This window comes from Durotheca rogersii (genome assembly GCF_024521655.1).
Source record: "Durotheca rogersii strain YMJ 92031201 chromosome Unknown GGS23scaffold_3, whole genome shotgun sequence".
NCBI classification, from domain to species: Eukaryota; Fungi; Ascomycota; class Sordariomycetes; order Xylariales; family Xylariaceae; genus Durotheca; species Durotheca rogersii.
Genome location: NW_026251234.1, coordinates 2,914,349 through 2,941,364, shown reverse-complemented (window position 1 = coordinate 2,941,364; position 27,016 = coordinate 2,914,349). Strand labels below are relative to the sequence as shown.

General features: G+C 56.0%; 10 protein-coding genes across 10 annotated transcripts; 4 read left to right on the top strand and 6 right to left on the bottom strand.

Moving 5' to 3' along the window:
- Positions 1-51: 51 nt before the first annotated feature.
- On the bottom strand, positions 52-2,412 carry GGS23DRAFT_307132 (imidazole glycerol phosphate synthase HisHF). The gene is made up of 2 exons (XM_051512765.1): positions 2,257-2,412; positions 52-2,098 (listed from the first exon to the last, which is right to left on the bottom strand). Exon 2 carries the CDS (start codon positions 2,088-2,090, stop codon positions 405-407), a length of 1,686 nt encoding a protein of 561 aa, XP_051375828.1. The 5' UTR covers positions 2,091-2,098; positions 2,257-2,412; the 3' UTR covers positions 52-404.
- Positions 2,413-3,072: 660 nt separating this feature from the next.
- Positions 3,073-5,076, top strand: GGS23DRAFT_306768 (uncharacterized protein). The gene is made up of 2 exons (XM_051512764.1): positions 3,073-3,357; positions 3,455-5,076. Exons 1-2 carry the CDS (start codon positions 3,208-3,210, stop codon positions 4,847-4,849), a joined length of 1,545 nt encoding a protein of 514 aa, XP_051375827.1. The 5' UTR covers positions 3,073-3,207; the 3' UTR covers positions 4,850-5,076.
- Positions 5,077-5,365: 289 nt separating this feature from the next.
- Positions 5,366-6,785, bottom strand: GGS23DRAFT_603225 (DUF431-domain-containing protein; the record flags this gene model as incomplete). The annotated part of the gene is made up of 5 exons (XM_051519446.1): positions 5,366-5,422; positions 5,597-5,715; positions 5,915-6,025; positions 6,231-6,248; positions 6,404-6,785. 5 exons carry the CDS (start codon positions 6,783-6,785, stop codon positions 5,366-5,368), a joined length of 687 nt encoding a protein of 228 aa, XP_051375826.1.
- Positions 6,786-7,576: 791 nt separating this feature from the next.
- GGS23DRAFT_306759 (IEC3 subunit of the Ino80 complex, chromatin re-modelling-domain-containing protein) lies at positions 7,577-9,172 on the bottom strand. The gene is made up of 2 exons (XM_051512763.1): positions 8,624-9,172; positions 7,577-8,472 (listed from the first exon to the last, which is right to left on the bottom strand). Exons 1-2 carry the CDS (start codon positions 8,833-8,835, stop codon positions 7,689-7,691), a joined length of 996 nt encoding a protein of 331 aa, XP_051375825.1. The 5' UTR covers positions 8,836-9,172; the 3' UTR covers positions 7,577-7,688.
- A 1,020-nt stretch (positions 9,173-10,192) lies between these two features.
- On the top strand, positions 10,193-11,350 carry GGS23DRAFT_593843 (metal-dependent protein hydrolase; the record flags this gene model as incomplete). Its single annotated transcript, XM_051518081.1, has 1 exon — positions 10,193-11,350. The coding sequence occupies one exon, from the start codon at positions 10,193-10,195 to the stop codon at positions 11,348-11,350; it is 1,158 nt and encodes a 385-aa protein (XP_051375824.1).
- Positions 11,351-11,902: 552 nt separating this feature from the next.
- On the bottom strand, positions 11,903-12,391 carry GGS23DRAFT_306755 (uncharacterized protein). Its single transcript, XM_051512762.1, has one exon. The coding sequence runs from the start codon at positions 12,253-12,255 to the stop codon at positions 11,995-11,997; it is 261 nt and encodes an 86-aa protein (XP_051375823.1). The 5' UTR covers positions 12,256-12,391; the 3' UTR covers positions 11,903-11,994.
- A 136-nt stretch (positions 12,392-12,527) lies between these two features.
- GGS23DRAFT_603222 (Endosulfine-domain-containing protein) lies at positions 12,528-13,390 on the bottom strand (the record flags this gene model as incomplete). Its single annotated transcript, XM_051519445.1, has 2 exons — positions 12,528-12,974; positions 13,355-13,390. 2 exons carry the CDS (start codon positions 13,388-13,390, stop codon positions 12,528-12,530), a joined length of 483 nt encoding a protein of 160 aa, XP_051375822.1.
- Positions 13,391-14,149: 759 nt separating this feature from the next.
- On the top strand, positions 14,150-14,953 carry GGS23DRAFT_306662 (uncharacterized protein). Its single transcript, XM_051512761.1, has 2 exons — positions 14,150-14,554; positions 14,606-14,953. Exons 1-2 carry the CDS (start codon positions 14,292-14,294, stop codon positions 14,772-14,774), a joined length of 432 nt encoding a protein of 143 aa, XP_051375821.1. The 5' UTR covers positions 14,150-14,291; the 3' UTR covers positions 14,775-14,953.
- A 5,344-nt stretch (positions 14,954-20,297) lies between these two features.
- GGS23DRAFT_306509 (sulfate permease) lies at positions 20,298-23,170 on the top strand. The gene is made up of 5 exons (XM_051512760.1): positions 20,298-20,685; positions 20,753-20,898; positions 20,973-21,525; positions 21,592-22,481; positions 22,541-23,170. The coding sequence occupies exons 1-5, from the start codon at positions 20,400-20,402 to the stop codon at positions 23,114-23,116; spliced, it is 2,451 nt and encodes an 816-aa protein (XP_051375820.1). The 5' UTR covers positions 20,298-20,399; the 3' UTR covers positions 23,117-23,170.
- Positions 23,171-24,176: 1,006 nt separating this feature from the next.
- On the bottom strand, positions 24,177-26,369 carry GGS23DRAFT_553599 (uncharacterized protein). The gene has a single exon (XM_051515486.1). The coding sequence runs from the start codon at positions 25,897-25,899 to the stop codon at positions 24,325-24,327; it is 1,575 nt and encodes a 524-aa protein (XP_051375819.1). The 5' UTR covers positions 25,900-26,369; the 3' UTR covers positions 24,177-24,324.
- Positions 26,370-27,016: the final 647 nt, after the last annotated feature.

Sequence of the window (27,016 nt, the reverse complement as noted above, 5' to 3'; positions counted from 1 at the left end):
TTTGAGAAGAGTCCGTATTCTGGAATGGATTTACTTGGTGGGGGTTTCTCAGCTGGCGCTCTTGCGCAACTGATCGAGGGTTTTCCGTACGCTGGTTTCTATTCAGTCATTCCTACTGTATCATCTCTTCTCTTCTCTTTCGTGAACAAAAGTCGATTTAGGGGACCTAACTGAAAATCGCAGTCGGGTCCAAAAAGGGATTGGCCACCACTTTGTTATCAATACACCCCAGAAGTCTATCCCCTCTAGTATATCTTTTCTAAACCAAGAACGCCTTCGTGCCAGGGAGTGTCGTGAATCTGAATCGATCGGCGCACCGTAATCGCCGGCTCATTTTTTTTTTCGCTCACTCTACCCCGTCTTCTATCATGACAGCTCGATCCCCATTTTTGCCGTCGTAGGTTTCATAACCCCCCCTCGGGTCGTCTCACTTCCAAGCCGGCTTCGGCCAGGCAGTCCCTGACCTGCCGGATGGTGTACTCGCCGCGGTGGAACATACCGGCGCCGAGGGCAGCGTCCACCCGGGTGCGCTCAAAGACGTCGCGGAAGTGGGCGGGCTCGCCTGCGCCGCTCGAGGCGATGACGGGGATGTGGACGGCGGCCTTGACGTGGTCGACGAGCTCGAGGTCGAAGCCGGCACGCGTGCCGTCGCGGTCGATGCAGTTGAGCAGGATCTCGCCGGCGCCCATGGCCTCGACGGCCTCGGCGAGCTCAATGACGTCGAGGTCGCGGGTCTCGCGGCCGCCGCGGACCGTGCACGCATACCAACAGAAGCGCTCGCCGCGGGGCCCGGGGAAGCGCGTGGCGAGGGTGTGGTGGCGCGTGGCGTCGTCGGGGTTCGGCACATAGACGCGCTTCGGGTCGACGCTGACGACGACGGCCTGGCGGCCGTACGCGCGCGCGATGCGCTCGATGGCCGTGTTGCCGAAGAGCCGCCGCCCGCCGGCGTGGTACTCCTCGGCGGCGAGGGCGGCGTCGGACCCGATGGAGACCTTGTCGGCGCCACTCCGGAAGTACATGGCGGCGATCTCGAGGGCCGAGACCTCGGATCCGTCGACGTCGACGGTGTCGCGGATGCCGCCGCCGACGGTGAGGGGGACGAACACGGTCTCGGACGCGCGGCGCAGGACCTCAAGCATAGGCAGGTCCGCGACCGGGCAGTCGCGGAAGCTCGTGATGTTGAGGAAGGTGATCTCGTCAGCGCCCTGCTCGTAGTATCGCCGGGCCATATCGACGGGCTTGCCGAGGTTGCGCACACCGCGGTCACTCGTCTTGTCGCGTACATCGTACTGATCGCCCTTGGTGACGACGAGGTCGCCGTCATCATTGGCGCGCACGTCGAGGCAGGCGATTACGCGCCGGGTCAGCCCGCTGCCGCCGCTACCGCCCACCTGCGCTGCCGGCGACGCCGCGGCGGCGACCTCGCGCCCCAGTGTCTTGGCGCCGTCGCCGCTAAGGAATGCGCGCAGAACGCGCAGGCCGGCGACGCCGCTCTTCTCTGGGTGGAACTGCGTCGCGAGGACGTTACCGCGGGCGACGGCGCCGACGAAGGTCTCGGAGCCGTACGTGGCTGTCGCAACGGTCCAGCCATGGGCCTCGAGCCGGCCGGGGACGTAAGGGAGCTTGTAAGAGTGGACGTAGTAGTACTTACTGCCAGGGCGCAGGTCGTGGAGGCTCTTGCCGGAGGTGTCGGCGTCATTCCAGCCGATGTGGGGGACGGCCTTGTCGGCATCGTCGAAGCGATCGAGGGTGCCGGGGAGGAGGGCAAGCCCGTGGGCGGCAGGGTCCTCATCGGAGCCGTCGAAGAAAGCCTGCAGCCCGACGCAGATACCCATGAAGGGCTTCCCAGCGTCGACATGGGCGTGCAGGGCGGGCAGGTAGCCGGCGGCGGCGAGCTGGCCGAGGCACTGGCCGAAGTGGCCGACGCCTGGGAGGATGAGGCGCTCGGCGCGGGCGACCTCGGCGGGGGAACGCACCCACTCGACGGCGAAGCCAACCTTCTCGACGGCGTTGACGAGGGACCGCACGTTGCCGGCGACGTAGTCGAGCAAGTGGACGACGGGCCTCACCGGCGGCTCCTGCTGCGTCATGGCGGGACCTGGGGGCGAGAGACGTGTAAGAAGGTGTGCGCGGCACGCGTGAGAGAGGGGATGGCAGAGAGGGAGAAGGAGGAGGGGGAGGGGGGAGAAGATATATAATGAGGGATGTGTATGCGCGCTGTTCTTCTCAGGAGGTATTTGTGATATTTATATGTACCTCTAGATTAGTATTAATATTATTTACCCAACGATTCCTCCCCTCCTATGCCAGCTAGGGTCGAGGCAACTTGATGTGGAAGAGAGCCGGACGGAGGGAGTGGCTGAAGGCTTCGTTTGCATTGGATGACCGTCGGGATGGCTGATTGAGAGGCGGACAGGTGGACAGACTGACAGGTTGACTCACTCATTCCTCGATCGCCCATCCAAGGGGAATATCATGTAATATCGAGATGAGAATTTCGGCAGAGGGGCAAGTGGCAGCGGATTAGGTCGCTGGTGCTAAACGGGGACTTTCAGTGTCGGGTACCTGCTCTGTACCTACCTATGTATTTCTTTCACTGCAGCGCAGGTACTTCTTTCATTCCGTCGGGCACCTCTATAGGTAGCAAAGGTACCGCTCCAGGCCCATGTATGCACTCCTAATATGGGCTGAGTCAAGAGAATGTACCTGAAATATGTACCTTAGCAGTACTTCAAGAAGATAAGTGGTGATAGAATCCCACTATCAGCAGAGGTACCTACCCCTCCCTCCCTCCGCCCCTTTCGGTGTAAGTACCTAAGGTATGTGACCTCACCCCCACCAAGTCGTGTGTTGTCAGGTACCTTAGGCGGGGTATACAGGTACCTGATGTGACCTACCTAATGTATAGGTATAGGTATGTGCGTAGCATTGCATAGGCCCCTGCTCCTCTTTGATGTTAAGGGAAGACGTAGGTAATCTTCAACTACAACCACTTCTCTCCCTCTCCCTCTCCCTCCGCTCTCCTTCTTTCACTGGGAAGAACAAGAGGGAAAAACAGGCAAATATTAACTTAAGCCCACATTCACTACATCATCAGAGGGGAGGGGAGGGGCTTTTTCATTTCTCGTCTCCTCCCTTCTCTCAATGCCCACCCTCTTCCCTCCTATCCCTTCTTGACCCGCCGCGCTCTCCTCCCGAAAATACCAAATGGCTAGCGCCGGCATAGCATGCGAGAGCTTTCCTCGCCTGTCCGCTGGTGGTATCCCGCTAGTTTCTCCCGCAAATCAAGATGGTCGGCCGCCTTTACACGAGGAAGAATCGGAATGGGAATACGAGTACTCTAAGACGGAGACCGAGGTAAGCCTACTCCTTCTCCCTTCCGAGTCGCCTCTCAACTCGTTTCTTTGCTTGCCTCTATATTTATCTCGGCGTTGGCTAAGCCGTGCAAACTAAGACCTTCTACGTGACTCTCGACCTATCCAAGATCGACTTCGCGAGCCGTGAAGCTAGCACTGCTAACCGCGGCGGCTACCGTGGCGGCGAGAAGGCCGAACGAGCCAAGCTGTACCTGAATAGACGCATGGGCCCGGGAGGTGCCAGTCCCGACAACAGCGACGATGGCGCGGACGCGCCGTCGCAGCGGCAGCGTCCTCCGCCGAAGCACAATTCAGACGCCACCGACGATGACGACGACCACCAGGTCCAGATCCTCGAGCTCCACTCGCACCACCCCGTCATCTCGTACCGGGGACACGTCTACGCCGGCCAGTGGAGTCAGAATGCCGGCACTGAGCTGCTCCTGACGCGGCGCGACGACGATAACCCCGTGCCCGCTCTGCGCTGCCTCGGCCACGACGTCGAGCTGCTAGCCGCGAGCTGCGCGCGCATCACCGTTAAGGAGAAGCAGCTCAAACCCAAAGACAACGCAGCGCTCAAGCGGTGGCACGGCGCCTCCTCTTCCACCACCGCTTCTGCCGCCCCCCCTTCCGGAGCTGCCGAGAAGACGATCAGCAGTAGCAGCAACAACGACGCGCCAAACCCCTCGGTCCCTCCACCTGAGAAATGGGCATCACAGTCGCGTATCGACCAGGGAAACTTCCTCGCGAGCCTAATCGCGCTGAAGCGGCGCCGCGGCGAGCGAGACGAGGTCACAGTTATAGCGCGCGGCATGGAAAAGCGGCCGGGTTCGGCGCCCCCAGGACGCCCGCGGCGGGTGGCGGTTCGAGGAAGCGGTATCACTAAGAGGGGCGCAAAGATGGGAGGTGTTGAATGCTACGCTTATCCTCCTCCTCATCATCGCAAGTACGACCGATACCGCAGGGGAGGGCTAAGCCTGCTTCGTGGGAGCCTGATGCGCGGGCCAAGGAGGCGACGTGGCACCGCTGCCACCGCCGCTGCCGGCGGATCTGATCTATTACGCACGCTGAATATACGCGGAGGGGCAGGATATGTTGCTCTGGGTGGTGGGAGGGGGGGAGAAAGTGCAGACGTTAAAAGGGTTGGGTCTCTGCTGGTCGCGGGGTCAATGCCTACGCCGAGTCGGTGGGACGAACTGCAAGAGGGAGAAGGAGGCGGTGAGGGTGGAGTAGAGCGGATAGGCGAGTCTGGAGAGGAGGAACACGACGGCGACGACATAAGGATGGAAGATATCTACGATGACGACGAAGAGGAAGGGGAAGAGGAAGGGGAAGAGGAAGGGGAAGAGGAAGAGGAAGAGGAGGAGGACGACGACGACAGAGACGAGAACCCGTACATGGGGCCCGAGGACGACGACGACAACGATGAGGACGACGAGAGGGGGTATGGAAGAGTGGGGTATATGGACGTCGACCTCGATAACGAGAATTGATGGGGTCCCCGTACACGTGGTACCGTCCGAGGACCCACTACGGCATTGGCTGAAGGGCAGGGGGGAGTGCGCATATCCAGACTTAACAGCTTGCGAAAGAGGTGCCTAGGTCTCGTCTCGGATAGGTGTTAGACGAGCAGCAGATGCGCGTAGGTGTAGGGAAGACGGAATGGGCACGCTGCTCAAACAGACGCTGGCGTATTTCTTTGTTGAGTCACATCTGTCCTGATAAGGTCCCCTTCGCCCCGTCCCTGCCATCAAATCCCCTGCGTGATCCCTTGTTGACTTCGTAGTAGCGCCGAGATCAACTTTGTCTCAACATCGCCGAATGCGTCTACTCATGGAAAACTTCCCCAGGGGTGGCCAAGTCTAGTCCAGTCCGTTCCTATCAGGTCGCAAGATGCATCTGGCTCGCAGCTCGCTTGACGTACGGTTCGTTCGCCTGGAATAAGGATATATGGCGCGGATGGGTGGATTGAGATGTTGGGGTGTACACGCTGGGGCTGTGGCCGGCCGTTAGAACAGGTCGTCAATACCTTTGTCGGCATCTCTCCTGATGAGATCTAGCATGCCCTGGTGCTGTGCGTCAGCGCGTATTATACTTTTTCTTGGGGTCGATGAAGGGATGGTGCGTAGGGGCTGCGGGCATATAGGGAATCGGATATATTGTAAGGGAAGAGATGGGGGGGATGGGGCGGGGAGCGAGAGGGACGCGGGAAATGAGGGAGCGGCAGCGGAACTCGTTACCTCGGGCATGACGGGCCGGCCGTCATCGCCGCACACGTAACGGAACGGCATCTCGGTGCTCTCGTGCTCGTTGAACCGGAGCTCGGGAAAGTCGATGTACGGGATTTTGTTGAGCGTGACTGCGGGCGAGCGCGCGCGTTAGCTCTTCACTTTATATGTGCATACGTTGCTCCTCAGCCAGCCGAAGGACTTGGGACGCTTCGGTTAGAAGCCCTTTTAAGGGGGTCAAGAGGGGAATATGGGCACGAGATTTGTGCGGGTCGGGGTCTTGAGGGAACAAAGGGGTTTGAGAGATAGACGAGGACAGGGAAATCTCACACTGCTCCTCGATAACCATCCGCGTCACCCGCACCGCCGTGTCTGTTGTCATTTGTACGGGGCCCAGCCGGCGGCCCTCGAAGCCTTTCATGCGCAGCTCGGACGTCCGATCTATACGTACGCGCGTCAGCCTTGAGATCCCGGCCGTCTGTTCATTTGATTACTGCGTTGCGGGTCCTTCTAATGCTGTGTCTGCTGTCCCATCTCTATCCTATACCAAGAGACGGGGTAAAGCAGAATAATTAGGAGGTCAAGAAAAAAAAGAAAAGGAAAGATGTAGAGAGAAAGACTGAAAGACGGGGGTAGAACGGCGTACCTCGTGGCGGATCATCTCCTGAGAAGTACGCACATGTATATGTCAGCCATTTAGCCACCCTACCGCTCCGATACCCTACCGTCCTTCTTCTTCCCTCGGCTGCGAACCTGTCCCCGGCCTAGGCAAGCAAGCTAGCCACTCCCCGTCTCCTCGGGGGATGCCCGACCACTCACCGAGGATGCCGCCGAACAAGAACACGTCGAAGAGCCGCTTGTCGTCGGGGTCGAGGTCCTTCTGGGCCTGCGGGTCCAGGAGACACACCCTCTCCCTCGAGATAACCCTCTCCTCTCCTGCCCCTCCCGCAGCGCCTCCTTCTCCTTCCGCCTTCCCGCCGCCCCCGGCCGAAAATAGCTCCTCGGCGCTCCGCCGCTCGGCGCGGAAGCCCGGGACCCGCTCGAGGCTCGGCGGCACGCGCAACGTCGGGGCCAGGGAGGACAGGATGAAGGTTCCGCCGCGCGACGTCGTCTCCCGCGCGATCGCCGCGTACTCGAGCTCCGACCACGCGCCCAGCTCCGGGTCCAGGTGCTCAACCACGTACGTCCGGCGCTCAGGCATAATTTGTCTTGGAAGCGGGGGCGGGGGCGTGCGGTTTCTAATCGGGCGTCCGGCCTAGTTGTTGTAAGATGTGGTATTCTCCATACACTTGTCCTCTATCGGCAAAGCGACGGGAGGGTGGGGAGCTGGCAGCGCCCGTCATAGCAATAACAACCAGCCGTACGCCAAATCGATCGGGACGCAGTATACGAAATTGCACACACCAGTTCGGTACTGAGTGACTTTCGACGCCTGTCTCTCAATCGCGAGGTCCGCGCAAATATGTCCAGGTCTCTCCACGAGGTCCTTTTCTCCTCTTTCCTGCGAGAGGTGAGGAATAGCGGGAAAAAGCTGAAAGCTGCCAGGTTAGCTTCGGTAGAGTCATCGAGAAAGAGAAGGGTGCAACCTGCGTGTCGGTAACGCAACCACGCAACCACGCAACCGGCCAATCAATCTGTGCACTCCTACAGGTAACGTCTCGACGCTGGGCATGCGTATAAGTACATATGCATACCTATGTATTGCATGTATGAACAAATATATGGCAGTTCGCGACTCCGTAGAACACGGTATGCCCCCATTGTAGAATTACATCGCCAGCTGCCTCCCCTGAATGGATATCCGTCAACATTCGCCGGATGAAGGCTGCCATATACCGCCAGCGCGGCACTGCGAACGCCATTGCCCACTCGCTAAACATAAAAACATATTTTAAAAAAGAAAGAAAAAAAAAGAGAGAAGCTTAGTTTGGCAATCGTGCATTATTTATATACCCTTCGTTGCCGACCTCGAACGCCGTCTTCCGGATCACGAACCGACCTCTCTGACCGTATCGTAGCATTATAACCCCTCCCCTCTCGGTAGCAACCGTCCCTCGGTGGTACCATCCGACAGCACGCGGCAGTGTGAGCAGAGGATGCCAGGCTACGCAGTGGACTTTCGCGAGCCCTTGGACGGGATAGAACCGAAATCCCTACTCTTGCGCTTCTTCACCGGCCGGCTCGATCCGCCTTTGGGTCTGTATCCCGGGTCCTCGTCCCTCTTCCTCTTCCCCTTGGCAGCGGCGTTGGGCAGATCAAAACCTAGGTCTTCGTCCCAATCCGCTGGTTCCACGGCCTCCTTTTCCTTGCGACCGCCAGTCGACTGCCTCTTGTTCCGCGGGCCGCCGTTCTTCCGCTTGCGCCCGTCGTCATCCCGCTCGCCGTGGTCGTCCCTCTCCCTCTCCCTGTCCCTCTCCCTTGCTTTCTCCTTATCCTTCTCCTTCTCAAGATCCTGTAGGAACGTCTTGGGCGCGTGCTTCCGCAGCCAATTGTATACGCTCGTTGGGTTTCGGAGGGCAAAATTGGCAGCCGGATTCGAAACCTCCTTGCCCAGGACGCTGGGCGCGAGCGACGGCTTCGGCTTGAGCTTTAATTGCTGGTCTAGCTCGTGGAGATATTCGTCGATGTCGTCGGCGGTGAGGAACGAGGTAGGATGTATGGCGGGCTCTTCGGGATCGAGGTCGTCCAGGATCTCGGGGAATTGCTCGACAGTAGCAGCATACGATCTGTGCGGGACCTCCTGCTCCAGCCTTCGCAGAGACTTCGTAGGCTTCTGAGTGGCATCGGAGTCGTTATCGTCTTCCTCATCTTCCAAATTCAGGTCTATGCGTCGCTCAAAGGGAATCTGAGGCGACTCGTTGATATCGACCAGGAGGTCCATCAACCGACTGCGAAGCGGAGGGTGTCATCATCAGCATCCCACTTCGTTTCGTGCATGCGCGTGGAGAAAGGCAGTAGGGAAGCAAGAAAGGAAGCGAGCAAGAGAGGGGGTGAAAGGTAGCTGGGGAGGGAGGGAAGGGTAAAGGGACGGCTGCTCACTCGTTCTCGATGGCTAGGCGCTTGGCTGTTCGCATAGCCTTTTGTTCGAGTTTATGCAGGGTCTCTATCTCCTGCATCTGCTGGTCGAATTTGATGCGCATCTTGCGATACTTCTTCTTCCAGGACTTGTAGGATGGTCGGGTTTCGGCCATCTGCACATCATCGTGATCGACATCTCTGCCGAACTCAGCCTTGATAGAGGCTCGATCCATTGCCGACTGGAGGATTCGCGGCGCGTGAAGAGTGGTGGAGCTGCGAGGCAGCAAGAGCGACGGCGACGATGGATGCGGAGTGCCGAAGGGATGAAATGTGGTGATGAAATGGCCAGGCTGTTGGCAGAAAAGGGCTCGGGTGTGTTATCTGCGTCGTGTGTGTTAGACGTCGGAAGGGGGCTGGAAATAAAATGATGGTCGGGTGGGCTGGTCGGCTAAGTGAATGAACGATTGACGAACAGGGAAGAATTGAAGAGGCGAGAGATTTTCGGACGGTTTTTTTTCTTCCACCTCTCTTTTTGGGAGGGGAAGAAGGGAGATTTCTTCTCTTCCTCCCCTTCGCAGTTTTGAGTGGTAATAAGCAAGGTTCGTGATTAGTTAATGAGCTGCCAGGCGCGGCAGGCTGATTGTTGAAGCTGGACCGACCGTACGTGCCGACGTCAGAAACAACAACGAAAAGGAAAAGCAGAGAGAGGGAGTAAGAGGTGGATATCTGTCTGACTGGCTTGGAGACACAGCCAGGAGCGAGATTCGGTAGAGAGGCGCGCACTTGTACGATACGCTACCCTACTCAATCCCCGTATACAATACAATCCGATCCCCGTAGACGAAGGGGAGGGCAATTCTGGTGGGTAGCTTGGGAGGAGGCTAAGCCAGGGTCCTAGGAGGAGGTCGTCAATTATTCCTGCGTGGCCTCCCTGACAACGACGCCGCCACTACCGCGCATCCTCCTCCCTCTTTTTCGCCCGACACGCGTTTTCTCACCAACCCTACCCAACAGTAGCAGCACTTACTCCGTAACCCGGCGATGCGCATAGGTGCATTGTATGGCCCCGATACATACATATCCGTCGACCTGCCCGAGTGGACGCAGGAAGGTACACTACAGGACCTGCCCAGGCAGGTACCTTACTCGCCATCCTGCCCAGGGAGTAGGTAGGTACCTACCGGGCATGTATTGGCTGTATCGGGTACCTCCAGCTGTAAGTACCATTTGTCACGTGACCACGGGCCACACCCACCTCAGGCTAGGTGGGTGTAGCCTGTGGTCACGTGACAGATGGTACGAATCACACCGTAGGCAATGCTCATGACCACCCATCTTCCCATCTGGACCCTTGAAAACCTCGACATTCTTGGCCCCACCATCTTCACCTACCCACCCGCCTGCCTGCCTGCCTCTAGTCCTACCTACATTACACAGTTAGGCTTCTTCCTGTCATCGACCACCTTCGACTCTACAATCCAGCATCCTTCCGAACAAGGAGAGAGAGAGAGAAAGAAACAGTCAAGTCCGTCAGAGAGAAGGGAAAAGGGAAGCGGGGACACTCTTATGCTCCGGCGGTGGTTGGCTAAGATGGCCGAGAACGCGGCGAAACGGCTCAAGACCGCCGACGCGGTCCCCGCCAGCACCGGTGCTGGGGGCCCCGTCGCCATTGGCACCCACAGCGGGCGCTTCCACACCGACGAGGCCCTCGCCTTCCACATGCTGCGTCTCCTGCCCGCGTATCGGGACGCCTCCCTGGTCCGTACCCGGGACCCGGCCGTCCTAGACGCCTGCCACACCGTCGTCGACGTCGGCGGCGTCTACGACCCGGCGGCGCGGCGCTTCGACCACCACCAGCGGTCCTTCGACACCGTCTTCCCCGGCCGCGAGACCAAGCTCTCCAGCGCCGGGCTCGTCTACATGCACTTCGGCCGCGCCCTCGTCGCCCAGAAGCTGGGCCGTCCCCGCGCCGACGCCCCCGCCGACCCCGCCGCCGAAGACGAGGACGAGGACGTGACCCTCCTCTGGCGCAAGATCTACGAGTCCTTCGTCGAGCCCGTCGACGCCAACGACAACGGCATCGAGCCGTACGACCCGGAGCTCCTCGCTCAGGCCGGCCTACGCCGCCGCTTCCGCTCCGGCGGCTTCTCGCTGGCCGCGCTCGTCTCACGGTTCAACCCGCGCTGGAACGACCCCGTTCCCGACGACCCGGTTGCCGCCCAGGCGGCCGAGGACGCGCGCTTCCGCGCGGCGAGCGCCCGCATCGGCGAGGAGTTCGAGCGCGACCTCGACTTCTTCGTCACCTCCTGGCTGCCGGCGCGCGCCATCGTCCGCGCCGCCTACGACGCCCGCCACCGCTATGACCCCGCGGGGCGCGTCCTCGTCTTCGAGGGCCAGTCCGTGCCCTGGGTCGACCACCTCTACACCCTCGAGGAGGAGGAGGAGGAGCGCCTGGGGCGGGAGCAGGGGGAGGGCGGAAGCGCCGCCTTCCAGAAGGTGCTCTACGTCCTGTACCCCGAGAAGCCCGTTCCGGGCGCCAAGTGGCGGATCCAGGCCGTGGGCGTGAGCAAGGACTCCTACCAGAGCCGAAAGGCGCTGCCGGAACCGTGGCGCGGCACACGTGACGCCGACCTCGATACCATCACCGGTGTGCCCGGCGGCGTCTTCGTTCACGCCTCTGGCTTCACCGGCGGTCACAAATCTTTCGACGGCGTCCGCGCCCTTGCCGAGAAGGCCTGCGCGTTCTGAGGCGACGCTAGGGGTTTTGAGATCTCGAGCGAGGGCGGCGGGAAGGGTGCCGTATATAGTAAGAGAAGGGGAAAGCTAGATAAAGGGGGAAGTGGGCGGTTGTGAGGGACCTGCCTAGGAGCTAAACATCCTCGTCCCGGGGTGAAACCCCAGGCTACGCTGCCGAGGAGGAGAGTATGCTAGTTGATGCATTTACTGCTTGGTCGACGGGTACGACGGCAGATAGAGATGCCAACACGATACTGGCGGATTCTCACGGGGCATGCACTAAAAGCAGGCGTTGGCGCAACGCGGCGGGTGTAAAAAGATACTAGAATTTTCTCCCACCTTCGTCTCCCCTTTTTAAAAAACACTCCTTTCCGTGCCCGCCGACCCCGAACGCGACCCCAGACACCCGTGAGATACAGTGATGAAATACCTAAGAGACAAGACACTCGAGAGACCCCGAAAATTACAGACATGATGTTTAACGACCGGCCGGGAAACCAGTTATGAGGTGTCGGCCCCCTCTCTAGGATTCGCAGGCGTATGCCGAATCGTATCCGGGTAAGAGAGAAACGACCCGACACAAACAGCTAGAATTCGGCTCGTCGAAGCGGCCCACAAACCGGAGCCTGCGGGCGCCAGAGACTTCCCTGAATAGTTTAGAGAATAGACCGCAACGATGATAAGGATGAATATGGGAGCGACGGTCGTACTCCACAAATGCCTCTTTTGGCTGCTTCTTTTTCTTCCTTTTCGGTAATTATAACTTCAATTTCAGTTCCCTTTACCGGTCGTAACCACATCACATGAAACGCACCCGTACCTGCCCCTAACGCCACAAGATGGAGAAGAACAGTAGCAAAGGAAATAGGAAAAGAAGACGCCAGGCGGAAAGTAGGTATTTCAGTCCTCATAACCATTACAAAGGGCTAACCTTGTTGGCGAATTGGTCACCCGTCCCTGGCACTCTCCCTCCCTTGTATGCCAGCCTCTCGCTCCTGCAGCTGTACCACACCAAAGGCGTGCGCCAATGGGGGAGTTACAGTCATAGCAGCGATAGGTGTGAGCGATCAGGCCGGGTAGAGGCCACATAAACCCTGGTATTCGTCCATCTTCACTCGCCCATGTCCGCCGCCATTACTTCTTCGGCTTGGATATTCTCCTCTGCCGTAGAAAATATGGCTAGAGCGGCCTATCTTCGGATAGGTATGTCCTTTGCGTCGGCCTCTTGCGTCGGTCTAGCGAGCGCATTCTCCTTCTCGGCATCGGGGCCAGGGTTATCGTCGGCACTGGTCTCGCGGTGGAGGAAGCTACTCTCCTTGACGGGGCTCCCAGCGGCAGACGCTGACCCGGATGCGTTTATGACCTGTTGGCTGTGGAAGCTGGGGTGGTGCTGGTGACCGTGTCCGGTGGCACTGCCGTTCTGAGTCGGGGAAGAGAGGTGAGGGATGTTCTCGGGAACGGGATGCTGGCTGCCGACGCTGCCTGTGTCGACGCTGTCGCCCTTGCCGGCTTTGGACATGGCGTAGTCGCCGCTGTCGAAATACTTGCGCTCTTTCAGATGCTTGGCGAAGTGGTCCGACTTCGAGGGCAGCTTGCCGTACAGGCGGAACAGGCGCTGCTCGTCGGGCGATAGCGACTGTAGGTAGCGAGGTGTGCGTGCCATGTCAGCAGTGTGATCCGCACGGGCAAGCGGTTGGGGTACGGGGATGCAGTCGTTGCCATCGAAGGTGAGGGACGGTGCGGTGCGGTGCAGTGCAGTGAAGTGCGTGCTTATACGGATGGACGGGTTATCAAGAGGGTGAGAGTGGTGGTGGGTTGGGATGGGCGGTTCGGACGCAGGACAAAGAAGCGTGCCCCAGACACATCGAATTGCAATTGAAAGACGGGAGCCAGCAGAAGTCGCGCCGTCTATCTGCTTGTTGCTTGGGGAGAGGGGAGGTAGGAGGTATCCAGCCCAACGATGGAACCGAGGTCACGGAGCGGGATGGGCTAGGCGGCTTGGGAGTGAAAACCAACCTTGACGTCAATCTTGTTCTTCTGATGAGGGTTCATTTCGGGCAGGCGGAAATCGGCCACCAGGGTCGAGCAAAGGCTGGTTGGATTAGTGTCGTGCCTGGGTCTCTGCTCTCGTAGGAGTTCCTGGGAGCGTTGGTGGTGAGATGAGGCGAGGCGTGGTGAGGTGGTGTAGGAAGGGAAAGATCCCAAGGCGTGGGCAGTTGGTGGGAGGCTCGTGGTGGGTTGTGTGGGTTTGCTGTTTGTAGTTGGTCCGGGGGAGAGGGGAGAGGGGAATAAAACTTATTGGCTTAGCTGCATTTGCATGTAGGTAGCACCTCCTAATGTATATATAGGGATACCTAATCATGGGTATGTGCGTTTGGGTACTTTCACTGGTGTCCACCTATACAAGGTACCAGGAGATAGGCTAAACAATAGAGACTACCAAGTAGCGCTGTCAGGAATCGAACCTATCCTCTATTATCTAACCCACTGAGCTCCAGGTTACATACCTCTACGAGGTACCTAGGTAGGTACCACGCATGCATATTTTGAACATCGCCTAGGTAGTAGGTACGCAGCTGTGGAAGCCGGAGGCGGGCGGTTGATGACTTAGGTACCTAGGTCCTTTAGGTACTTCGAAAGGCATAGACGTAATCTGAGGTACCTGCATAGTGGCCCTGCACTTCACTAAGGAGGTACCTACGTACAATTCAATATAGGTACCTACCTACCCCATCTTCCACCATGACGTAGGTACCAGGGTTAGGTACATGAATACCTGAGTAAGACCTCTACATGTAACTACCTACCATCGGAATATGCCGCGCGCTCTAGGTACAAATCGAAAGAGGGCAACTGATGAAGTGAAAGAATGGAGGGGGGGACATCCGACGCAATACCTCCGGGTTCCTCAGATAACTTACCTGTTGTAAATGTGCCTTGATACGGCCACTACATGCGCCAATCGTCTAGGTATGTGAGGACTAATCTTCTACGGATACCTATGTGTCTATGGCCTACCTACATACCTACTGCCTATCTGCCTTTACCTGTGACCTACCCCATACGCAGGGATGGTCTGTCAGGTATGCACACATATGCCCACTCCAAATTGGTGGTGTGGTGTGTGGTGTTGGTGTTGGTGTACAGCCGGAGGTATATGCACGGCGGGCTCCTCCAGCACCACACCATCACGGCGGCCTTGGGTCGGACTGGTAGGTAGGTAAGAAGAGCCCACCTACCCGTATTACCATTAAGCAAACCTCAGAGAGACCTTGACCGGCTTCGGGGCCATCGCCGCCGTCATCCTTGCTATCCCTACGCACCGAGCTTCGCAACCCCCCCAGCCTGGCGCCGTAGCACCTCCTTAGGTACCTACTGTCCCACGAATATATGTGAGGACCGGCGAGGCTATTTATTTCCTGGCCAGACGCCGTGATTTGTCGATCCACGGCGCCAACCGGATGCTCTAATGAGGGATAGCATGCCTGCGATGCGGGACACACGTGCAGGTTCGCGCAGGAAGGGCGTCAGAGAAGGGGGAGAGAAACTTCCTCGGCCAACCCTACAGCGATTAGCGATTACTCATGATGAGTAAGCAGATGCCGCCACCATCTCGATGCTCAGGAGGGTGTATGAGATCCATGTCTCTTGACTACATGCAGTAATATACGACGTATCTACCTACATATTGCCGGGAGGGCGCAGGACCGCCGTTATAAGGGAGAGATAACTGCTAGCAAGAAGAGACCTCCGTCTCTCCACCCACTACAGCGACCAATAAGCTGAAGGCGGCATGAGGCTGGTGCGAAGGGGGGGGGGGGCTTGTGTCGTCTTCAAGACGATAACACACGGTCCCCAGCATCATCTTTTGGAGTCACCGGACGCTCGGAATCGAGGCGGAACGCTAGCTTATCGTGATACGATTTATTGGTTGATATGTTCTGAAGGAGTTACATAGGTGCGATGATAGAATTCCGGTAGGAGCTGAGACCTCTCCTTGCATCGTCCCTCTCTCTCTCTTCAACTACTTTCGAATCAGAGCTGCGACTGCTGCTAGTTTGGGGCTACGATATACCTCATAGCAGAGCTGGGTGTTGTTAAACAGTTCCGGGGACTTTATAACGTCCGGGGGGGGCTGCGGCGGTTATATTATTATTGTATCGATACGCCGCCTGAGTATCGAAACCCGTACTTATATGTATCAACTTTCAATTTTGAAGCTCGCCTGTGTCTGAGACCTAAAGCACCGATTAGTAGTTAAGAATCGATATCTGTTGGCCATTAAGCATATCAGTATCAATAACGTCAAAAAATACCTGTAAGTCCATTTAAGTATGTATATATATGTATGTGTGTGTGCTCTCAGACTCTTGTCTGGTTCTTCCTCCTAACTGCTGCTGGGTTCGAGAACACTTCAACAACCGCACACGACCACCACGAACCGAATACTACGTAAATCTGCGAGACGTACCAAGGTATTAGGTGGGAGGTGTTGTTTGTGCGTTGGCCTGAGTCGAGCATAGCCTGCAGCATTCGGTCGTTTGATCGGGCCTATAGTTATTTTATAGGCACGGAAGAATGGTGACGCCTCTAGGCGGAAAGAGGGGAAGGGAGGTTTCCAGCAATTAAGTGTGCATATAGCCTCATCACAAAACAGCCCAGGTTGCTTTCGTCGACATGCCCGGCGCTGCAGTCTGGTGAGAAGGCGCCGAGTGTGTACGGCGCAATCGGTTCATGAAATATATCGGGCAGTCATTGTTCCGCGACAAGCTTCGGCTTCACCTGTCCCGAGTTAAACGTAGGCATGTTAACCCGCTAGCTAATTGGCCTTTTGCCATTCGATAAATGTTAGAGATCTAGAACGTTTTCAAATGCCAGCCCTCGCAAGCTGAAAGAACCCCCATTGGGTTCCCCCCACACTAGCAGCAATATCGTGCTCGTATGCTGTCAGTTAGTGGCTGCTTAGCGCCGTTCTACTGCCTCATCATGAGGGGAATGGCTACTGGAAGCTGAATGAGCTATTGGCGACATTGAGGTTGGTATAATATAGCTGTATAGGCGAGTGTGAAGGAGTGAGATATAAGGGTGTCCCTTGTAATAGTTGTTGGGCACGGGAGATAGGGTAATAGCCTTCCAGAATCACGACATCATGGTCCTCAAATTCGAATAACAAGGCTTGGGTGTTTATGGTGTGCCAAAATGCCAGGAAATTCCACTTCCGTACTGCTTCCCAAAGGACTGAAATGGAATCTTAGGCGGTGGACATCAGTCTCCTTGTCGGGCGAAACCCGGCCTCGATATGTAAAGCACATGCTGAGGCTACGGCTTAATACTAGTTGTCCCCGCCGCCAGCGGGAAGCTCAGCGCTTAACCCGCTTAGTTGTCACTTATGCGAGGGCTTAACGAGTAAGAGTGCTGACGGGACGAGAAGGATCCTCAGCTGAACCCCCTTTCATACTACTAACCTTAACTTTTGATATTATAAGCTATTTGGGACTTGAGGTTTTGCAGGCCAGATACGGAGATCCTCCATGCCTAATTGATACGATATATATAGACGGAGAATGTAGTCTGTCAAAGAGTCAATGCAATAAGGGGTTACATAATTGCTTGTGCGCAACACCACCTTCGGCCGCCCGTTACAAAGTCCACGGGACACACCTACGATAGGAGCCACTGCATTAATCTGCTCAACCACCCAGACTTATACTTGCAGGTTACGAGGATTGCATCTTGCCCTGTCCCACCCTCAAGCGCACCCAGATCGGGAAATGAGACTGCTTCTAATGACGGACGACAGCAACAGACGTACGTAGTCACGCACGATACACGGTAACGCCAACGCGATGCCGTTACATAGTCTCTTAGCATGACGTATAAGAAGTTATGCCCAACTCGACGACTACTTCCTCCCCCTGTCGCATAAAATCAACATTATTGTAGAATATCACTCCCCTATGTCACCCCCACCCAGAAGATGCAGGCAAGTCTCTACCCCTTTCCCGCGACATCAGCACCTTCGACATTCCCCATTGTCTCGACGTCTTAAACTACGGTGGTCTCTACGTGCCGAAACCATGGGCAATTCAGCCGCTTGCCTCCTTGCGTACTAGCTGAGTTTCTGCATCTCATGACGCGATGGAGAAAAAAAAAAGAAAAGGAAAATGGGGTCAATAGTCACGAAGGGGATTTTGCAACGCCGGATGAAAGGACATTAATATTGCATATGCACCTAATGCAATATTATAGCATGGGTATCTGATGACTACGGATTATTATTCGGAGCGATGTGCTCTCCTAACGGCCCGATTTCCCGATCTCACGGATGATGCCCCGAATCCGGCTTCTTGGGGCCTCCACTCGTCGATGGGGAGAATGCGGGTGGTCCGGGCCCCCATTAAAACCAAGTACCCAGTCACGGGCGTTTCATCATCATACGAAAGGCGGCCGGGGCGAACCAGTTGAACCTGGAGGTTTATATTGTCACCCAGGAGATAGGAGTCGGTATCCTCTCGTACGGCGCATCATAATACCTAGGTATCTGTGTCAATACTCGTAGGTTAACGTACTTGTAGGAATAGGTAATAGGTGTAGAGAGGTAACCTAGAAGGCATGAATAATACCTATGTAGCAGAGGTATTATCGCTTGCCGCGCGCCCTATACCTACTTAACCCATATAATACTTACCTGTAGGCACCTATGATTTCCTATATACCGACGGGGTTCTCTTGGTAGATAGAGTTGCATATGCTTCCGAATATAAAATCGCCTCGGTAATTTGGGCACCGATAATACGATGAGAAGTTGCTTTCTTGCCGGCCTACTAAACGACGGCGAGATACCGCGCATGACCACAACGTTGTCGTTATGAGATGTAATAGTGCTAATACGCCACCTAGGTTGTTCTCGATTGCCCATTTTTCTTCTTCTTCCCCAGCTAGCTCTTCAGCTCTCTCCATGTATGCATAGGCCTCCTCGAATTGGCTTCGGCGAGATGCCCGAATACAGGTATCGATGGGTATCAACACCTTCTTGGTTTTCTGGTCGAATATCCGTCCCCGGGGATGTCCACATTTTTTAGTCACTCAACTAGCTCCATCATCGACGGCCGTACTGACGACCGAGAGAGCAGATAATATTAATGCGGCTACGGGCGAGACCCGTCACGCGAGGTGGTAACAGAGTTTTCCGTCCGCGGTCGAGACCGTGCCTTACCTCCCTCAAGACAGGGAGACTCCGCAAGCCAGCTAATCCGTTCCCGGGGAACCCCGATTAGGGGTTCGGTATGCCCGTGGGGCGAGTAGCACGGCGGGAGCTGGGTAATCGATGGTCTAGGACTTGGGCCAAGCCACCGACGTAGGTGATGTATGTAAGGATGGGCATTGGCTCTAGTAAACCTGGTCTCATACCCTCTTGGATGGCGAGCTAGGGGCTATCCGGTTGTCTACATAATCTGGCGACAGTGATCGTGTCGTACGTGGGAAGACTATCGCCAAGGAAGATATCGCGGGTGTATGTCTAAATAGGTTAGGAGAAGCGAGCACGTTTGCGATGTGTTGAATGACAGATGTTATGCTTTTACCTCATAGTTATTATCACCATAGGCTGGGGCTGTGGTTTGTGTCCCTTCACCCACGCTCCCTTCCCCTGTCCCCCGAGTTGTGCGGCCTCCTGTCTGCAGCTGCTGATGGGGTGAGTTAGTAGGTAGGTGGGCGAGCTAGCCACCCACACCCCCGTTCAGCTTCGGCGAGTCTAGGGCCTGGACGGAGACTCGTAGGACGCTAGGCGGAGGCGGCGGCGATGGTGGTGGCGGCGGCAGTGATGACAGTGGATGATATCCGGTCTGGACAGGCAGAGGGATGCGGGCTGGGGCGACACTGATGCCGTCTATAGGTAGGCACGTCTCGTGTAGGTAGCGAGAGGCCTTGTACCAACTAGTTCCCCCCTCTTCTGCCCCGGTTCGACACAGCGAGGGCAGACAGAGGATGGAGCAGTTGGATTTGCCCCCCACTGGCCCAGAAAAGCTGGTCTGGAGAGATTGGGCTTTTTGCTTGGGAGCTGGTGGGTTAGCACAGGCAGGGAGAGGCAGGGAGCGGTGATGAGGTAGGTAGGTAGGTAGGTTACACGCCCAGGACTAGCTCTGGCGCCTTAGGCGAGGCCGTAGCTAGGCATGGGGTGCCAGGTCCGTGGCGTAATCGTGGCCGGCCTTGGTAGAATGGATGTGGTATAGTATCAGGAGTCGGAGGTTGCGGGAGGGCGAAGGAACGCGGCAGGTACCTACGTCCGCGATCTGTCCGAATGCTTGACAACTGCTTGGATGGCTTGGACGGCTTGGAAACGCCTGGTGGAAATGCTTGGTTTATATTTGCAACCAAGTATTCGGCTTGTACTGGACGTGTACTCGGTCGACTGCGCCGTCATAGTGTCAGTACACGCCGACGTCGTCGTGGGCGGTACACCCCCTGCGATCTCGCGCGCGCACACCATCCGTGACCCACATCTCGTCATCTACGCCTGCTCTCGTTCGTCGGCCTCTGCTCTCAGCCAGACCAGACCTCCCGCGGCCGCAGCCTAAAGCGGACGAAAAAACGGGAGCAAAGCTTCGTCGCACAATGATGCCGCGTCGTAGCGCCATCTGCCTCTCCGAGGCCAAGCTCGCAAAGGTCTCGAGCCCCTCGAGCTCTTCGGCCCTTTCTCACCTTCCGAATCATGTTAAATACCACCGTGCCATGCAGCTGTGTCCGTCCCACCGAGCCGACGAGACCAGTCGTCTTCGACCCGCGCGCTGATCTGATATCGATGAGAGAGGCCTGGCTTTTAGCCTGATCGCGCTGTTCCGCTGGTCTCTTCCTCATCCACCTTTTCCCGCTCCCGCTGTCGCTCGCCCTGTCAAGCTCTGAGGGGGGGGGTTAATATACGTTCTCGCGCCGAAACACCGAGGCGAAACCTCTGGCTTGCCGGCCGGCACGAATAAAGCGCCTCTTGGCGAGTACCGAGCGCCGTCGACGGCTTCCCGCTGTGTACCAGTAACCGGGTTGGCGCACGGCACGAGACTGAAACATGTCTTCTGCATGGTCCAAGATTGGCCACGGCTTCGCCTGGTTCTTCGACCTGGAACTGGACCCGTATGGCCAGCGTGAGGCTGAGCGCAACGATAGCCGCAATGCGTCCGAGTCCCACCCAAATGTCGAGCCCTACGACGAGAGGGATCCCACCGCGCTGGACTGGATCCTCGGCATCACGCCCACGCCCCGAGGTATTTTCCAGTACCTGTATCGACTGTTCCCCTTCCTGCATTGGATTACCAAATACAATCTGACATGGTTCATTGGCGATCTAATTGCTGGTAAGCCCACACACACCATGTGTGCCCCCTCTCCTCCGTGCGCGATCGTGACTGACAGTGGGTACAGGCGTTACCGTCGGTGCCGTGGTCGTGCCTCAGGGTATGGCTTACGCGCTCTTGGCGGGGCTTGAGCCTCAATATGGCCTGTACTCATCCTTTATGGGTGTCCTGATCTATTGGTTCTTCGCAACCTCGAAAGATATCACCATCGGGGTATGTCATGAATCTTGTCCGACTCTTCGGATTGTGTCGCTTCGGTCACATGACGTGCTAACTCCCCGACCCAGCCTGTCGCGGTTATGTCAACTGTCACGGGTGGGATCGTCAACACAGCAGCGGAGGTCATCCCGGACGTTCCCGGTCACGTCGTTGCATCTGCTCTCGCCGTTATCGTCGGCGGTATTGTGACCTTCCTCGGACTGGCCAGACTCGGTTGGGTTGTGGATTTCATCCCGCTGCCCTCCATTGCCGCGTTCATGACGGGGTCCGGAATCAACATCGCGGTCGGGCAGATACCCACCGTGATGGGGATGAATAGCAAGAGGAGGAGATTCTCGACCCGAGATCCCACTTATCAGGTCATCATCAACACCCTAAAGAATCTCCCGTACACTACCATCGATGCCGCCATGGGGCTTACGGCTTTGCTTATGCTCTATATCATCAGGGAGACCTGCGCATATCTGGCCAAGAGGTACCCCCACCGAGCGAAGACATTCTTCTTCGTTTCCACGCTCCGAACCGCTTTTGTCATTTTGCTCTATACGGGCATCAGCGCGGGCGTCAACGTGTATCGTCGGACCGATCCCTTATTTAGCGTCTTGGGTGAAGTCCCGCGTGGTACGAGCGCTCCCATCCCATCCCCGGTACTCGTCCTTCGATGGAAAAGCTGACAAGCGCCTTCAGGGTTTCAACATGCTGCCGTGCCAGATCTTGACGCGAGAATCATTTCTTCCTTCGTCTCGGAGCTTCCTGCGGCCGTTATCGTTGTCCTGATCGAGCACATCTCTATTTCGAAGTCGTTCGGCCGCGTAAACAACTACGTCATCGACCCGTCCCAAGAGTTGGTTGCTATCGGTGTCACCAACCTTTTGGGACCCTTCCTCGGCGGATACCCGGCCACCGGATCTTTCTCTCGGACTGCGATTAAATCGAAGGCTGGCGTACGAACGCCGTTTGCCGGCGTCATTACCGCTGTTGTTGTGCTTCTCGCCCTGTATGCGTTGACGGCAGTCTTCTGGTACATCCCCCAGGCGTCTATGTCGGCGGTCATCGTTCACGCAGTGCTGGACGTCGTGTCGCCGCCGAGAATAGTGTATCAGTTTTGGAGGGTATCGCCTTTGGAGGTTATTATCTTTCTGGCCGGTGTGTTGGTTACTATATTCGACGGCATCGAAGACGGCATTTACACCACGGTGTGCATTTCCTTCGTCGTCTTCGTTTTCCGCCTATTCCAAGCTAAGGGGCGCTTCCTCGGCGTGGCAAAGATACGCACTATCGGAGACGTGAGGACTGGGACCGCCAGTGAGGGTCAGCCTCTCTCCCCAGACCAGAAGGCGCCGGCAAGCCTCAAAGGCGGCAGTGTGTCGACGTATCGTAACATTTTCCTTCCGATCGACCACGAAGATAACTCGAACCCCGAAGTCGTCGTCACTCACCCCTATCCCGGAGTCTTCATCTATCAGTTCTCGGAGCTGTTCAATTATCCGAACGCGAATCGTTATTTGGACCAGCTTTCCACTGGAATTTTCAAGGTTACCCGAAGGACCGATCCCGCGTCGCTCGGGAAATTAGGAGTAAGTTTCTTGCGGTGTCATACCGCCTCTTTTATTCTCGATTGCTCACGTTTCTCTAGGACCGTCCTTGGAACGATCCCGGGCCTCGTAAGGGGAAAGAACTTCCTGAAGAGCCGGATGTGCGGCCGACTCTCCGGGCGATTATATTAGACTGCTCGGCGATCAATAACGTCGACGTAACTTCGGTTCAGGCTTTAATTGACGTGCGTAACCAGCTGGATAAGTATGCCCAGCCCGACACGGTCGAATGGCACTTTGCCAATGTGAGGAATCCTTGGACACGGCGCGCCTTCACCGCTGCCGGTTTCGGATTTATACTGCCCAATCAGGGAGATGCCGAGCCCGGCCGCCGGTGGAAATCCATCTTCAGCGTGGCCGACTTGGCGGATGCCGCCTCGCCTCTCTCGAGCAACGACAAGTTTGGCAGAGCGGCAACGGCTGAGAAGTTCGGGGGGCGCAACGACGAGGAGATTGGGGCGCTGCCTCCCGCTTCCATAAACGATTCGGAAGGAAGTTCCCGTCAGGTACCCATATACGGCCTCAACCGGCCCTTCTTCCACGCCGATCTACAGGAGGCCTTAGACGCCGTGCTAGAGAACATTGGTGACCAAACCCCGGCTTTCATCAAGTCCTGAGGGTGGGGTTGGGGAGAGAGAGAGCTATAGAGATTTTATATCAGCAGATATATTTACCTTATGTATACCCCTTGGCGATCATGGTTCTATTGCCACGTCTCAATTCAGCTATATTATACGTGGACGAACGATCTTGGACAGTCGGTTATAGAAGAACCAAAGAATTTGCGGGCCGGGTTTTGACGTTCCTGATACCGGGGCCTTGGGTATGGAGGAGGGGTGGATAGAGACGATGTAGGAGGGCAGAGTCTCAAGAAAAGATGCGGCCAAGTCTATTATTCCAGTGGCCTCGAGCTGTGGGCCTATCATAGTGCTCGAGACCTCGGTTCTCATCCGAGAGGGTGGCTGATAATTTCCTCTGAAGAATAGAGAAATTCTCGCATCCCGTATTGATTCAACCGCAAATGCCGCGGGCTTGTGTATGGGTATATCGATCCACCCGCGAATTGCGTCCACACTGCTCCTGACTCGGGCAGTCCCTCGAGATCCTCTAACCCGACTCAATGTCACTAGCAGGCGATATCCATCGCATTTCGCCATTTTGCTTTTGGGCTGAGTCTGAGTTTGAATTTGCCTACACCAGTGGATATATATAACATTGCCTATATACCACCAGTGCACCGTCTCCGAAGCTTTCAGCTGAAGAGCTATATAGCCTTCTTCTATCCCCGATTCTGTCACTTGCCCCCCTTCCCTCCCTTAAGCTTCTTTCGTGTTTCTCTCGTCGCATCGCCCAGCGACTGAAGTGCCGAAAGCGGCGCGGGGCACAGATATACCCCCGACGCGAGGTCCCGGGACGAGGGAGGCGGATGAGCGAGTTAGCGGCATTAGACGCGAGCAGTCACATTCAGACATCGTATCGCCTAGTGTCGCAGACGAATAACATGACTATTCAAGTTGTTCGGGAATTCATAATTCTAAATAGACCAGGCCCCGAGGTCCGTTTCATGTATGGATATGGCATAGCAATCCTCTCTCTCTCTCTCTCTCTCTCTCACTCAAAAAAAGCAACCCGATCCGCGCCAAAGCATGCCATAGTGCTGCTTCTGCCGCCACCACTACCGCTGCCGCGGTCAGGGGTATCTATCGCCGTGACCGTGAACGCCTCGGAAACCCGTTGTAAGTGCTTGGTTAGTTCTAACGTAATAAGACCTCATATGTACAACCCCACATCCGCTGTCTCGTCATATGCGCGACCCGACCTCGCCTCACGAGTGCCAGCTCCCCTTCCTGCCTTCGGCGATGCTGTGTATGATCCGGCACTTCCAGTTGAGGCACACCTTCTCGCGACCGAGGTTCTTGAACTTGGGACCCTGCGGGCCCGCCACGTAGTGGTACTGGCCGAACAGGCGCCACTGCCGCTGGTCGTCGAGCCCGTACAGGTCATCGCCCCATGTGCCGCGGTAGTGGAACCAGTCCGTCGGCGCGTTCGGGTTCTCGCTCGTCGGCTCGAGGCCCTTGTCGTCTGCTTCGTCGCCGGCGCCCACCCCGCGTCCGGCCGCGGCGTAGTCGTACCAGTACGCGCGCAGGTTCTTGGCCGGGTCCCAGAGCGGGCCCCGGTCCGTTACATCCTTGAGCATCCCGAACGGCAGCACGTACGCGTGGTTCCCAGGCGTGGCGTACATCGCGTGCGACCCCACCGCGCTGTAGATGACCGGCCTCTGCACCTCGGTCACGTTGCTGCGCTGCTTCTCCACGGCGCGCCAGGCGTAGGCCTGCCCGCCCTCATGCTCGCTGAAGTAGACGGCGCGCGGGATGCCCGACTCGAACCGGATCATGGTGTGCTCCCAATCACCAACGTGGTTCCCGTAGCGGGTGCCTAGGACCGTCTGCCCCAGGTTGTAGGCGTAGAAGAAGAACCAGAAGGCGTCGACGATGCCGGACCCTTTGTCCACCAAAATGAGAGTGACGGGGGCGCGCGAGTATCCCGACTCGTCGGGTTTGTTCTGGTTATCCTGCGCGGCCTGGGATAGGAGCCGATGCTGCTCGCGGGCACGGACGGCTCGGGACCGCTTAGCTAGCTCCTTCCGCTGCTGTTGTTTCGGAATGCCGCCAGGTAGCTTCCGAGGGTCTGAGATCCGACGTAAGGGGTGCTCCCGATCCACATCGAACCAGGTCGTGTCCTCGCTCAACTGCTCGCTCGGGTCCGGGCCGTCGTTGCTCCCATCGCTACCGTCGTTGGATCCGTCATCGAAGGCGGTGGGTTTATTATCCTTGCTGTGAAGCCACCGCGGACGAGTTTCGACGTCATCCTTGCTCTTAAGGTGTCGGAACCCTAGCTCGACGCTTAACTTGTGGAGATTGGCTAGGGTCGGGACCCGAGTGTCGTTGAGAGGCCAGTCGTCCCCGCTGAGGTCGGGTATCACATGCTGCATATGGTCGGCGATATCAGAGGGCCAGAAGAATTCCTGGGAGTAAAGATGGATAAGCGGCGCGTAGGTCAGGACGTATTCCGGAATCCCTCTCAGCTGTCCTCCTATCGACGTTGCTTCCGACGCCCTCCCTTCTCTTATATGTCTCAAATCGTGCCTATGGCCGCCACCATCCTTATTCTTTGGCCTCGCGGGAGGATCGGCCTTGAGATGTAGCAGGCCGCAGAGACTGAACCAACGGCAGGCTTGCCGGTCCAGCCAGTATGGAGAGGTGTCGATCCATCGCTGGTCGGCCTCCCGTTTCTCCTTGCTAGGCGGGACCGGGTTGAGCAGGCGGGGCAGGAAGGTGAGGGTGAAGACGATAGTGGTGAGGATGAGGGCGGCGATGGTCAAGCGGCGGAGATGGTACATCGAGAAGAGAATGGGCGGTCGCCGATGCGCATAGCACGTCGACGGATAATGGAGCGGAGCGGTCGGGATTTCAAGCTAGTCGAAGGGAGACGAACGAGGGAAAATACGACGGAGAGGGGATATAGACAGATATATACGCGCAGCGATGTATCAAAACGACAGTAGACCTAAGGAAGGTAGGCAAATACATGGAGCGACAAGGCGAGGATGGGTATCCGAGAGTGGATGCTAACAAGGAGCAGGAGAAGAAGCGGAAGAAGCTGAAGAAGGAAAGGAGCTAGGAAACGACCATGAATCAACCCTCCATACCATATAAAACATCTAGGGAACCAAGCGGTACGGTAGCCCTGCTGCTGCGCCCTTGGCTGGCTGGTTAGTGATGTGGATATGCAGAGGCAGAAGGTGAAGATGGGAAGCGATCGTGAGAATGGACGGTGGGTGTATGGAGTACGGAGTCGCATAGCTACAACTGGGAAAAAACTCTACTTTTCGGTCCAACGCCCTAGTTTTATCGTCTATATATACGCCCCTAATAAGAGGAGGTATATATATTTGATGCAAGTCCTCGATAGCTTCATATTATATTCGTAGTAGCTTATATATAAACGAATAAAGTTATAAGCTACCGAGCTATTCCTTCGCGGGCCGGATATTTTATATAGGTTTATATATAAACGATTTATTACTATAAAAAACCGGAAAAAATTAAAAAAATCGGAAATTTACTTATATAATTAATTAACTTAATTAAATTAATATATAAACTTTTCGGATTTTTCGCTTAGTAATATAAGAAATTATTTACGATTTAAGGATTTTTAAAACTATATTAATAATTTATTATATAATTTATTAATAAATTTATTAACTATACTTTATATTAACCTCTTAACTTATTTCTTTTATAGTAATAAAGTAAGTTTATTACCTAATCCTTTATAATATAAATAAAATAATAATTAAAATTACGTAACCTTTTTTTTAAATTAATTAAGTCTTAAAAACGTTAATTTCTAGTATTCTTTTTTAGAACCTTTTTATATAAAAAAGAAGATAGTTAGAAAGGTAGAATTCTTACTATAAAAATAGGTACGATTTTAAAAAGTTTTAACCTATT